The following is a 12606-nucleotide window of genomic DNA, read 5'->3' as shown; positions in this document are numbered from 1 at the left end:
AGTAAAAAAGTCGCTATAGAGAATAAAGGGACGGATATACATATATCTTGTATATATATGGTATACCCAATAGATGGTGGAGAGTTTCGGATGCGCTTCAACATTACATGAACAATTGGACAATGTAAAGAAAAGATAGAATAGATAGATAGATAGATAGATAGATAGATAGATAGATAGATAGATAGATAGAGAGGAAACAGGTTTTGCAACAACCGGTTAAAAGTTCGAAGATTCCATTCTTCTTGCAGTTCGTTTCGAAACGAATGAACGCTTGGTGCACGCTTCTGGGCGCGAATCATACCTTGCTATTTGCGAAGAGGAGACCCACGCCCTCCATGCAAACCTGCAGAAGTCCACCCTCGCCGGTGCGCATGTCTTGCACCGGAAACTCGCCTCCGAGTTCGATGCCCACGTTGGCGCCACGACCACGGGCTGCTGCCTTCTCCATCGCGTCTTTTATGCAATAGTACAGGTCCTTGCACTGAAAAAGTATCGTGTGTCATTGGTTACTTTATAATTCATTTCTTTGCAATGTTAAAATTTATTTTTTGTCAATTGCAAGAGGGATTTCGGAGTGCTTAAATATTTACCTTATACGTGTGGAATAAAATACGACACAAATGTAATAAAAATTGTATATAATGGGAATTAATATATCCACTGTTAGGGGTGATACTATACCTAATTTTTAGGTGGCTGTGTATGTAGTGTTATTTCACAATGCGATAAATATGATAAAGCTTGAGTATGACGAGAGTTTGTATGTTCACTGTTAGACAAATTTATATATTATTTTTGACTTTGATGGTATAAGAAGTTCGTGTTATGCGATTATTTTACTATTACCAGTTATAGGACATATGTTGACATTTTTGTAATGGAATTGCAAGTACAGCGCGTACCTTTTTAGTATAATACTTATGCAGCTGAGTTTGCCCGCCATTTCGCCGCCAAAGGCACAATACTTTGTTCTTCGGACTGTACGTCATGTTCACCAAACGCTCGTACCACCATCGCTCGACGATCACGCCATTCACGGATCTCAGGACAAGGCCGTCGTGGCGAACCTCGAGGAATCGTAGATCACCTTCTGCATCGACGCCTGCGTGCACGGTGAACGACTGCCGATGCATTTGTCTGGACGTAAGAGGCTTCAGATCTATATCGTTTCCGTACTGGAATAGAAAAGATCTCGTTACATTTGTAAATTTCTAAGTTTTCATTTAGATATCTTCAGAAATATTTGGTATGGTAAAAGAAGTTTGGTGTTCCCTATTATTCTAGGGAATTTTTGAAAATTGTTTGGTATTGTAGGAAATTTTAAGGCTTCCTTGGTATACTACAAAATTCTTAAGTTCTTCTATTCTTCTGAGAAATATTTTTCGTTTCCCAATAATATAGAGAGTTTCGAGGATTCTCAGAATTTCTAGTAATTTATAAGTCACTATGTATATCACAGTAACTAGGAAACTTCAACTTACGAGATTATGTATTTGGTCGAGAAGTTGATTGAGCTCCTGGCTGTAGATCAGACCGATGTGGCTCTTTCCCAATAACCTCCTTACTTTACGTTTCACCTCCTTCTTATCTACGTTCAGCATCACCAAAATGGCCGTCAAATTGTGCAACAAAGTGCACAATAGTCGGTCTTCGTCGTGCTCCAGCCGTTTTTTCTCACTTTCGCTCAAACTCTTATACCTGGATTAAAATCCAACATCAATCTCGTAAATGTTCCATTTAAAATTTTTCACAATTATCAAACTTATTGCAAAAAATCCTGGTACCTCTCCATCATCTCTCCAGGACCTTGATCCATGCCGATCATGTCTCTTTCTTGAGACACTGCGTCCAAAAAGGCGTCCTCCCAAAACTGCATCTGGTCCCAAAGCGAGGATCTTTCTTTCCCCAGCAAGCCTAAATTTTATTTATTTATGAATTATAATTTTATTACACTTATACACTACAATTACGTTATATCGTTTAAATTATAATATATATAAATTAAAGTATGATTACTGAGGTAGTCTCAGAAAACTCCATTGCTTTTTCACAAACATTGTTATAATGTTTTTGTAATTCTTTCCATTCTTCCTTTATTCTAAAATTGATCTTATTGTTTATGACATAATTGCCATAAAAATTGCAATCTTAACCTTTTGAGCGCTATGAACACATATATGCGTTCAGTAAAATCACCATGGACTAATGGGTTATTCACACAATCATTCCATCTGGGCTATAAACGCATATATGTGATGATTAGCACACGCTAACATCGCGCAACTCAGTGCTCAAAGGGTTAATGACCTAACCCTTAGATAATTTATCCCCTTAAATATATACTCTTCGGTATGTTTAATAACGATGTACCTTCGAATAAGTACGTTCTCGCAGCTTCTGGACTAGGGGCAGCCGTGGTTGGTACCAAGCTTCCTCCATGGTACCGGAAACCGGTGCTCAAGGAAGACTTGCTGGACCAAACGCTTCCCGTTCGTTGCTTCGGTTGTCGTGAAAACTGAAATCGTGACGCAGTATAAGAATTTCTCGACAGCTTCTCCCATCTGTATTATTCGTTACAAGGTTCGTGAAATCGTTTAAAGCTGTTCACTCTTTTCTAAAGTCTTAGCGAAATAGGTAAGCTCGATTACTCTCTTCTACGGTTAAACAGAAGCACCAAAGTATCATACTAAAGAAAGCTACGCGAGTTTTACTCTCTCGGTGCAGTGATACACAAAACAAAAAGAGTATTCTCAAGCGATGAAGTGTCACAAATGTTAATCTTGTATTTAAAGTACTCGAAAGATCGTTTGATCCGACGAACAGCAAATTAGATATTCTTCGAGAATTTCTTCTACAGAAACATCTATTTTCCTCTTTCACGTCTAATTTTACTGTATAGTTTCGTAATTTCTTGTACTCCAGATCTTCCAAAATTCTTGTAAACCCTCTCGAATCGATTTACAAAAATTTCCTTCGATTTATAATATTATATATACAGAAAAAAAAATTGCCTCATAATGCAGGTATGCAAGGGCAGAAAAATTCGTACAGTTATTCCCGCCATTTTTCTCCCTCCGAATTTCTTCATAGAATGTTTAATTTTCAGTTTGTCAAATCAAACGTGACACCCATAACTTTCCAAATCTAATCGTGTGTAATCTCATCGTGTACCAATAGCAATTGCAGAAGCTTCCACGTGTTCTCGTGTGCAGAAACTAGTCTAATGATCATAGCAACATGCTGTTCTCTGTCATCCTCTATCATCCTCTTGACGACAGTCTATCTTTCCAAATGATCCATTGCACTTCGATGTTTCATAATGTTCACAATGCAAGTATTGCACAAGCTCTGCGTTCTTCCTCCGCATTGATTCTCGACTAAATGATCTAAGTCTAAACGAGCTAACAGTTTCCTAACTAGAGGCATATTCTGCAATTTCATCGGGTCGTTCGTCTAAACCGGCTCAGTTTCTACCAGCTATTTTAATTCTATTTATTAAAGGGTAAAGAAAAGAAAAAGACTGATTCAATAGATTTCAATTACATTGCCTTGCTCGACCTCGCTATCAGAGACAGTGCTTCGGAAAGAAGCTTGGTGCGCTTGCCGAAAAGCAGGATTAGTGATTATGCTACCTCCGTCTGTGGATAAAGCTTCGCTGCTTCCTGTTCCACCTCCCCGCCCACTCTAAAAACACATGACGCCTCTATATAGCACACTTATACACCAACAACGTGACAACGTATCGCTAATTGCTTGGAACTTCATGTCTTTCTTTTTCATAATTATGGATCGATTGTAATTTCGAATGATCTATGTCGTGGAGACCCTGGACATTGATTAAGCAAAACGATGTGTCTAAGATAAATATATCATTTTTCATGTACGATACTTGGACGAAATGATAGCTGTAAGGAATTTTGATCTTTTTATTTGATTCTTGATCATCGAATCGGTTTATTTATTGGAAAGACCGGTGTGTAGGTTTGAGATCGGTGTCTTTGATCACTTCTCTTGGGCAATACTTATTCGTTTGGACATCTACGAAATTTCTTTGCTAATAAAAACGACTTTCATGCAACGATGTGTACCTGCGTATTAATCGGACGCGATGTCCATTTGTCCGATGTGATGGTTATTATACTATAATGATCGTTGATGGAAGGGATTGACTTTCTTGTCGCTGTTTAACACTAGAACTACTGATCCATAACGTGTCTAGATATAATTTATATATATAAATAATAATCAAATCGGTGTGATAAAAATATTTTATTTCAATTTGGTTAATTTTGTAAGAATTAAAAATGGAATATTGTTATTTTGGTTAATTTCATAGTTCTAGCGTTAATGGTACAAACTATTTCGTTCATCTCTTACGCTTTCGTGTTTCTATGATTTCCAAGTGCGTCATATAAAATAAGCATAACAATAAAAATGCATTATTTATTGATAAAAAGGTGTATCCTTTCGAAAGACACCATTAGTTATTCGTCATTTTGACGAGAGTTCCTTCCATGAAACAACGTTGCTGAGAAAGTAACGAGATGAAAGCTACGAAAGCATACGAAACGAATGAAAAATGTTCTAGGAGTGGCAACAATAAGCTTCATAGATTGTCGAATTGAACGCGTGAGATGTAGACAGAAAGTGAAACCATAGAGAGAAAGACACCTTTGCTACCTTCGTGTGCCACGAGGTAACGTTCTGACGGAACTCGTTGCTTTTACCTCAGAGTCGAAGGATGTTAGCCTGCTGAGGAACTTTCCTTTTTTGGTGAACATGTCGAGGAACATATCCGTGGTTGATTGGCTCCCTTCGTGAGCGGGTGGTGGATGGCTGTGTGGCATTTCCAAATGGACTTGAGGCGCGTCTACGATTAAATCGTGATAATTCTTATTAAATCGACTCTTAGATATCGATAAATTATAACATAACTTAGAACAAACATATCAATACATATTTCCACCTAATCCTATCTCATGTCATACGTGAGACACTATATGTGTACAAGAAATAAATTTCGGTGATTCATAAGGGATTTTTTTAGATTTTGATCATTCACAAAGCTTCGTAAAGAGGAATGTAAATTATTATGATTATTAAATATAATGGAATAAAGTGCACTGAAAGGTATGACTATTTTTTGGTAGGAAGAAATAGGTAGAGAGCCCCGTTATTTTTTCTCGGGGTAGCAACAGCTTTCTGCTATAATTTTCTATCGAATTCTGTGTATTTCGATGTACCTGATTTTTGGTGTACGTCTGAGAATTCGGGCTGAGTAGGAGACTGTGGAGACTTCAAGTTCTCTCTGCTGCCGAATGGACTAGATGCCTGAAAGAATTATAAAGAATCGTGAGAAATGTCGATAATCTCGAGAAAGTCAAATGATTTGCATAAATGGTACAGACTTGAGATATTAAAGAACTGTCGAAACCTCCCTCTGCGAGGTCCTTGCTCCAATAATGAGTGTGTGCGATCTCCATTAGCTGGTAAACCGACGCCATTCCGCCCAGACCAAAATTATTGTAAGTGTGTCCAAGACCGTGAGCCACTGCTTGAAGGCACTTTAGCATTCCCTTGTAAACTGGCTTCGAAATGCACTGTTGGAATCATGATTTCGTAAAGCGTACGAATTTTAGATAATTAATTCTAAGAATTTTAAACTCTTCCTTCTATACTAACCACATCGTCGATATGGTCGTCAGGACTGATTTTCTTATTGAGACCTTTATTCAGCTTCGTCACCACCAAGTCCCGATAGCTCTCATCCTCCATGAGCTTCTTCAGCCTGTTTAATTTCAACCAACCAACACCTTCGCCACCTAAGACTTGGTTCACCACCTGAAATAAATTTCATATTTTAGATAAATCGATCTATAAATTAGTTCATCGCTACAGAAGCTATATATGTAAAGAAATAAATGTGAAACTATAAATAACAGTTATATAAGTATAGACAGAGCTATCTTGTGCAGGCTTCAACTGCCTCCTTCCCTTAAAAATGAAATAAAATGAACAAAAGTAACTAAAGAGAGCAAATTTTCTTATAATAATTATAATATTTATTTGAGGTACTTATTTATTATTAATAATCATAATTAATGTAAATTATTTATTTATTATTCATCATAATTAATGTAAAACTATCCTTTCAAAATCGTTATTTTAGAAGGGGATGTACCACATCTAAGTGTAGGAATATAAATAAAAAGTATATAGATGTGCAATGTTTTAGATTATTAGATTTTTGGTTTAAGAAACTTACGTCTGTCAGGAAAGCTTGATTGTCGCTGTTTGTACTAGACCTCTCGGCGTTCTGCATCCTCTGGATATCTTCCTGACTATTCCTCGTGGAGTGTTTTATCAGCGACGAACGTTCAACCAGACCCGTTCTACCTGGATAAAGAAATTATGTTTGAAGTACCATTCGCATACACGCTTAACTATAATTACAATAAAACGATTAATAAAATAATCGAATGGTACTTTTAGGGAAGGGTCCGAGAGTCTTCTTATCTGCTTTCTGCGACTGAGGGAAACCGGTATTTCGACTAGAACTATTTTTACTGCCTGCAAACGTGAAAACAGGTACATGAAGAAATATCCCATATATGATTCTCAATCGTTCATTCCCCAAATTAATTAACACCAAAAAATAGAAAATAAGAACGAAAGATTTATCTTAAGTATAAAAGATTAAGCATCGATCGAGTACAATCTGATATTAGAATCTTCCAAAACTCAAAATATGGTGCTAATTATTTTAGTCTGCGAATGATTTATATTTTATTGTTTTCTAGAATAGGAAGAAAATGGCGGAACGTACCAAACAGATCGCTAAACATGTTGCTCGTTTGCGCAGCAATGCCGTTTAAATCACTACTAATATTGCTGAAAAAATCACGACTGATTTCCCTGCGTCCTCCGCGATTATCTGAAGCGACCAATTGCGTACTACTCGAATCCCTTCGTTGTAACATCCCAGGAGGTGATGGGGGTGAATGCTGCGAGTCGCCCAGGCCCTGGAAGCATTAATTTCGTTAACACTAGAACTACCGACCTCTACTATATACCTAAGTACAGCACGCGTAAATAACGTTAATTAAGAATAGTACGAAGATAAATAAATATAATTATGCCTCTATCTCAATAAAAGTCGATATTAATCCGATCAATGTTAATGCACCTTCAGCAACTGTAAATTCTGAAAATCTGAAATCAATTATCCCGGCACGTTTGATAGTTCTAGTGTTAAGTCACGTCTATTCAAAAGTATCAATTCGAATTTCCTCTTTGAAAAAGATCTTCTATATTTTCGATTTTTAATTACATTTTTTCCGAGCTGAACAATTTAATAGGTTTAACATTGTAGTACAATTTTGTCATTTTTTTTCTTTTTTTTTTTTTTCTTTTTTTTAAATTTAATTGTTGCATTGATATCTAGATCATTAGCAACGAAGACAAATCCTCTAGTTGGAGCTTGTAGAGTTAGGTGAAGATAGACCAAGGCTGAGCAACATGGAGTGTCAGCTAAGTTCAAATCTACATCTTTATATACGTTAATTTATATACTCTATAACCACTATATAGTAGCAGTCTGATGGATGTTACTTGCAAAAGCTGCAGACTGGTGGTTAAGCTGTTTTCGATATATACTTGTATAATTTTAGAGTATTTATAGAACTCGTAGAATATTTCAGAGATTTCTAGGATTTATATGATATTAGAGATTCGTAGAATTTGCATAATATTTGTGCTCTAAGTCTTGCTACGACCATCCTTTTCCTCTGCTCGTGTTAAGTATTGTCAGGTTATAGGTGTTTGATGATAAAAATTTTGTACTAATAGTGAGTAGTTAAATATTGGTGTCTTTGGTCTTAATCTATTCTATCCTTTCTTTTCCACTTTATGGATTAATTTCTGGAGGTCTTGGTCTGAAGTTGGAATTTTGCTTTAATTTCTTAGACCTGTTGCTGCTTCTTTAGCCATTACATCGGCTTTTTCTGTGATACCCTGATAGGATGGAACTCGGGTGATGTTACATTTGGGGAGGTTCGCGTAGATTTCTTAACAATTTATATAATTTTCTCATATAGTTCTTCATATTTATATTATTTATTGCTTGCATTGAACACATAGATTCCACATAGATGACAGGATGATGAAGATTATTCATTTCTATAAAGTGCAGGATTTCGAGAATTTTTTATTCTCATTTTACGACTCGAAGAGACGTTGTTTTTTTAATTAATAGCGTTCTCTTAATAATTTTCTCAGCAACAATGGAGAGTGTTGTCCCTTCTTCGATTCTAGATACGTCGATATTGCATATTTTATTATAGCTCTTTTATTTGTTGTTTAAATTTAGAGATTCTATTTTTTCTCTTCTATTGCTCTTTTCGTCTTTTCGATAATGCATCGGGTTGGTAATTTTATCTTCCTCTCACGAAAGAATCTGCTCGTAAGAGTCTCAAAGGAATGAAAAAAGAATAGTAATAAATAGACGTACCTTGAGCAAACCCTTCTTCGCAGCAACTTCTTTGGCACTCTTCGTCAGGTCTCCGAAAGTGCTCTTGCTCACGTACGTTAAATCATCGAACGTATTTTTACTGACTCCAGCCGCGGTTTTACTCGCTTCCAAAGCAGTCTTCGAGGCTTCTTGAACGGATTTCGTTGCCTCTCCTACGGCTTTCTTCGTCTGTTGCGTCAACTGTTCGATATTTCCAAATCCCAATGTCATGTTATATATTTATAATACCAGTATCACATTTAAATTACCGAGTAATTAGAAGCACATTTAAACTACTTAATTCGAGATACGTGAAACAAATTTTGAAGTCGAGACGTACCTGTTCCAATGGTGCAAAGAGACTATCCTCTCCAGCCTCTGTGATTTTCTCCTTTGCTTGATGTTTAAGCTGTTAAACAGACGAATATTTCTTTTTTCAAACAAGCAGTTGCAATGACACGAAGTTTATTAAGAGGCAGACCAGTATGACATAATCTTTATCATGAGCTTTCTTTAAAAATTCGTAGAAAATGATTGAACGAAGGTACCCTGTAAATTTTTCACAGGCTTTACTTAGAACGACATAGAAAAATTGAAGAATACCTTGTCCATCTGAGCAAGAAGTCCATCCTGGCTGCTCTGCCTGGTAGTTTCGCGTACCAAGTCCTTGGCCTGGCTCGCTATCTGCTCGAACAGCGATCCTTGAGACCCCTGTCGTAGAACACCATTCCCAGTGACACCAGGAGAATCCTGCCTTTGTCCAGTCTCGGTGGGTTGCTTCTGCGTAGTGGTACCCAACGAAAACTGTCGAGGAACCGTGGAATCGCCCTCGTTGCTGCTATTGCTGCTGGGTTGCCGAGGCAGAAATGGTCCTCCTGTTCCAACGCTCGATGCCCTCGCCAAGACGTTTCCGACACTTGGGTGACGCTGGAGACTCGCTGCGCTTGGTTGGATCTTCGACATAAGATAAACTGATTGATCATCGGATGAATATCACTTAAATGAGAATCCTTGAGGTCGGAATCAAGACATAGTGACACGTTAATCTTTCAGAAATGATTCTCGATGAAACACCATGTAAGTTTAAAGTGATTCGAGGTTGACTGATCAGCGAGGTACTATGAGATGAAGGATCATGTTGCATGCAGCCTTACAGACTTCGCGAATTTTACGGTATAAGAATTAATACGTAAAAGATGTATCATGCACTTATTTAGTATTCTTAAAAACTTCTTGAGTTAGGAAAAATTCTGTTTTACGAACTACCAATACCATTAGATCAGAACAGATTTGCCAATTAAACTCGCTGCAGATGATAAAGACAGGAGCAACAAATAGTTTTAATACCAACATTTAACCCTTCGCATTCCATTCACATTACCGTAGAAACATCGACAATCTATGGAATTTAAACGAAGTGAAAAGATCCTCAAAGTGCAAAGGATTAAATCAACGATACAGAATTTTCGGTAAAAATGATAAAGAATGTACGAAGAAATGCAAGATACTTTTATATCGCAGAAATACAAAATGGATCAATATATCGTACTGAAAGGTGAAAAAATCCAAACCATAGAATCTGAAAAATAAATTACTCCCAATACCGATTGAAAATTAAGGAAAAAATACGATAAAACGGGAAAAAAGGATTACATGGGAGAGAGACCAAGCTCTTTACAAGTGAAAACGAAACGAAAGGATGGTCCTGCAAGAATGTAACTCAATAACGAAACGTTCATCGACCAGAAAAGGGTTTCCCATGCTGAACGTATCGAGTAGAAAAACTGTACTTTCCACTGATACACCGCATGCAGAGTTCAAACGACAGCAAAATAAGGATCGATAGAAAGTAATCGACAGATGTTACACCGTAGAGACCACCAATGGAGGATGACTCACGGGAACGACATATCTACTGATACGAGAGGTCCTGTAGGGTGCGGCAGGACGTTCGGTGTCGCTGAAGCTCGGAGTGGCTAATGAACGGCCCTTCCCTACTCCGAACTGTCCTACCGAACTTTGTGCGCTCAGGATTGTGCGTGGTGTTATCGTGGATGTTGAGTCTGACTCAAAGCTACCACCCTCCTCTTTATCCTATGATCAAGCACTTGGTTAGGGTATCAAAAATAAAGTAAAATAAATTATGTTAAGAAGACTTTGGAGCTTTACAGTTCTCACCCAGCCTGCAATCCTCAGGATTGCAGCGAAAAGTGTGCTCCGATGAGTACCATAAGCTCCTAAAGTCTGTAAACCCTGTATTAATGGTGAATTTAATGGATCAATTTGGGGACGATGCAGAAAATGTCGTGTGAATAATTTATACATATTTTTGATAATTGTGTTTGTATAAAATAGGAGTTATTCAATTTTGAATGATTACAGGGTTTTAGAAATTGTTACGATTACTCATTTTCTTAAGAGGAATACTCCTTAGATCGACTAGCAAATTTTAGTTCACCCATGGAGAGACATCCTGTATTATCCTGTTAAATTCGTAGTATTTTGAATTTAGCATTTGTCATATTTAAAAAATATGAGAATGAAATTTTCTCTATGACAGTTGCGATGGATTGTGCGAAGATTAGTGGCCTAGATTTATTAAGTTCCCGTTTGAAGTTCGCTTATATTTAAAACAATTTCTATGTGCAAGTAGTCGATCGTATGAATTGGAAGATGTAGTTAGAAAATGTGATAATGCTCACATTGGTCGACTGCGAGCCTTCTACAGCTTTGGGGTTTAACTCGAATTCGGAATCCCTGTTGAAACTGGGGCTGCTCAAGTCACTGTGACTGGAAGAAGTGCTCAGTGGGCTTTCCGGTCTCACCGTCGACTCTTCTTCCACTCCAGGGTATTGCAACGAACTGGGTGGATTGTAGACGTTCTTTGGGTCCACAGACAGGGACATTTGCTGAGGCTGTGCTACTTGCGAACAATTGTAGCCTATGGAAAAGTAACATTCTCGTATTATTATCCGTAATCTTAGTATTAAATAACGAATTCAAATAACAGAAGCAAACCCAGTTTAAGAATAATTAATTCGACTCTCGATTTCCCTTAACTAGTACCAATCTCATTGATTCCATATATGTTATAACCAACAGAAGCTACTCTGATTAAACAGCCTAAACATACTTACTAGGAGACAAGTCTGACGACACCATCTCAGACACAAAATCGCTCAACGAGGAGTACGAAGAACTGGTGCTTTCCGCTCCCTCAGAGTCAGAACCGCTCTCGTCTGTTGGCTGACTTTCGTGTTCCTTGGTCGCCTTCAGTGCGGTCGCTAGCGAACTACCGTTGTCCCAAACAGGGAAAAAGATAGGCTCTAGATTCGAGGCGTACCACTTAGGCTTGTCTCCGATCTGTGCCGGGTCAAACACCCCAGTCTGCACCCTCAAGAAGGCCTCGTTGCTCGGAGTGAGGGACCACTCGGCTAAAAACTCCACCGCCTGCGTCCTGGCGAACTTGTTCAGGAAATGACTGGCCCGTGGCCTCGATCGGAGGAAGGAATTGATCTGGAAGGCGACCACGGGCCTCGGGTACAGCCTCAGTGTCCTCGTGTGTTCGGTGAAGTTCGCCAGGAGGTTCTGCGAGTTGAAGAAACGCACCATGGCCACCCTGGTCGCGATGTCCACCGAATCCACGTCGTTCCCGTAGATGAAAGGATTGAATGGCGGTGTGGTTTGAGAGGAGAGTGGTTTCTGCGGAGACGAGGAACCGGCTGATTGAGATCTGGAGGGTCGACGTTGATTGGAAGCCACGCTGGCACCTGGAGAACTGGCTGGACTTGAGTGCCCGTGGTGGTCGATGCTCGGTCTGTGCTTCATCGACGAAACACTGTGCAGAAGTATCAATTGTTAGATGATCTTTGAGAAAATTATTCATTCGACGAGTTCAAAGATCTCTGCACTGAATTGATAGATTGATTTCGAACGAAGAATTTGGGTGTCTCAAACTTTACTTAATTCTCAATTCTCGATACTTCTACTCTTCTGAATTCTTGGACTATGTTTATATACTATTCACTCTTTCGGTTGGTTAAGATCTGCAAGCCTCCCCCCGTATCTTGAATACACGAAACCCTTCTAACCTC

General features: G+C 38.3%; 1 protein-coding gene across 8 annotated transcripts in view; it reads right to left on the bottom strand.

Moving 5' to 3' along the window:
- Rab3-GEF (Rab3 GDP-GTP exchange factor) overlaps window positions 1-12606 on the bottom strand; it is a 32795-nt gene that overhangs the window by 11049 nt on the left and 9140 nt on the right. For 6 of the 8 annotated variants that reach the window (XM_017898360.1, XM_017898361.1, XM_017898363.1 and 3 more), the window contains 19 exons: window positions 11650-12350; window positions 11215-11453; window positions 10412-10606; window positions 9116-9466; window positions 8853-8921; window positions 8513-8713; window positions 6830-7025; window positions 6490-6573; window positions 6269-6399; window positions 5686-5844; window positions 5412-5603; window positions 5247-5334; window positions 4731-4873; window positions 3547-3687; window positions 2374-2518; window positions 1788-1917; window positions 1485-1701; window positions 906-1178; window positions 305-484 (listed from right to left, as the gene is read on the bottom strand). In XM_017898360.1, coding sequence (XP_017753849.1) covers window positions 305-484; window positions 906-1178; window positions 1485-1701; window positions 1788-1917; window positions 2374-2518; window positions 3547-3687; window positions 4731-4873; window positions 5247-5334; window positions 5412-5603; window positions 5686-5844; window positions 6269-6399; window positions 6490-6573; window positions 6830-7025; window positions 8513-8713; window positions 8853-8921; window positions 9116-9466; window positions 10412-10606; window positions 11215-11453; window positions 11650-12350 — 3835 coding nt within the window. The remainder of the gene's footprint in view (window positions 1-304; window positions 485-905; window positions 1179-1484; window positions 1702-1787; window positions 1918-2373; window positions 2519-3546; window positions 3688-4730; window positions 4874-5246; window positions 5335-5411; window positions 5604-5685; window positions 5845-6268; window positions 6400-6489; window positions 6574-6829; window positions 7026-8512; window positions 8714-8852; window positions 8922-9115; window positions 9467-10411; window positions 10607-11214; window positions 11454-11649; window positions 12351-12606) is intronic. The other 2 variants (XM_017898364.1, XM_017898365.1) reach the window with 2 other exon arrangements.

This window comes from Eufriesea mexicana, unplaced genomic scaffold (genome assembly GCF_001483705.2).
Source record: "Eufriesea mexicana isolate 0111107269 unplaced genomic scaffold, ASM148370v2 scaffold657, whole genome shotgun sequence".
Classification (NCBI taxonomy): domain Eukaryota; kingdom Metazoa; phylum Arthropoda; class Insecta; order Hymenoptera; family Apidae; genus Eufriesea; species Eufriesea mexicana.
This window is presented reverse-complemented; position numbering and strand designations above follow the sequence as displayed.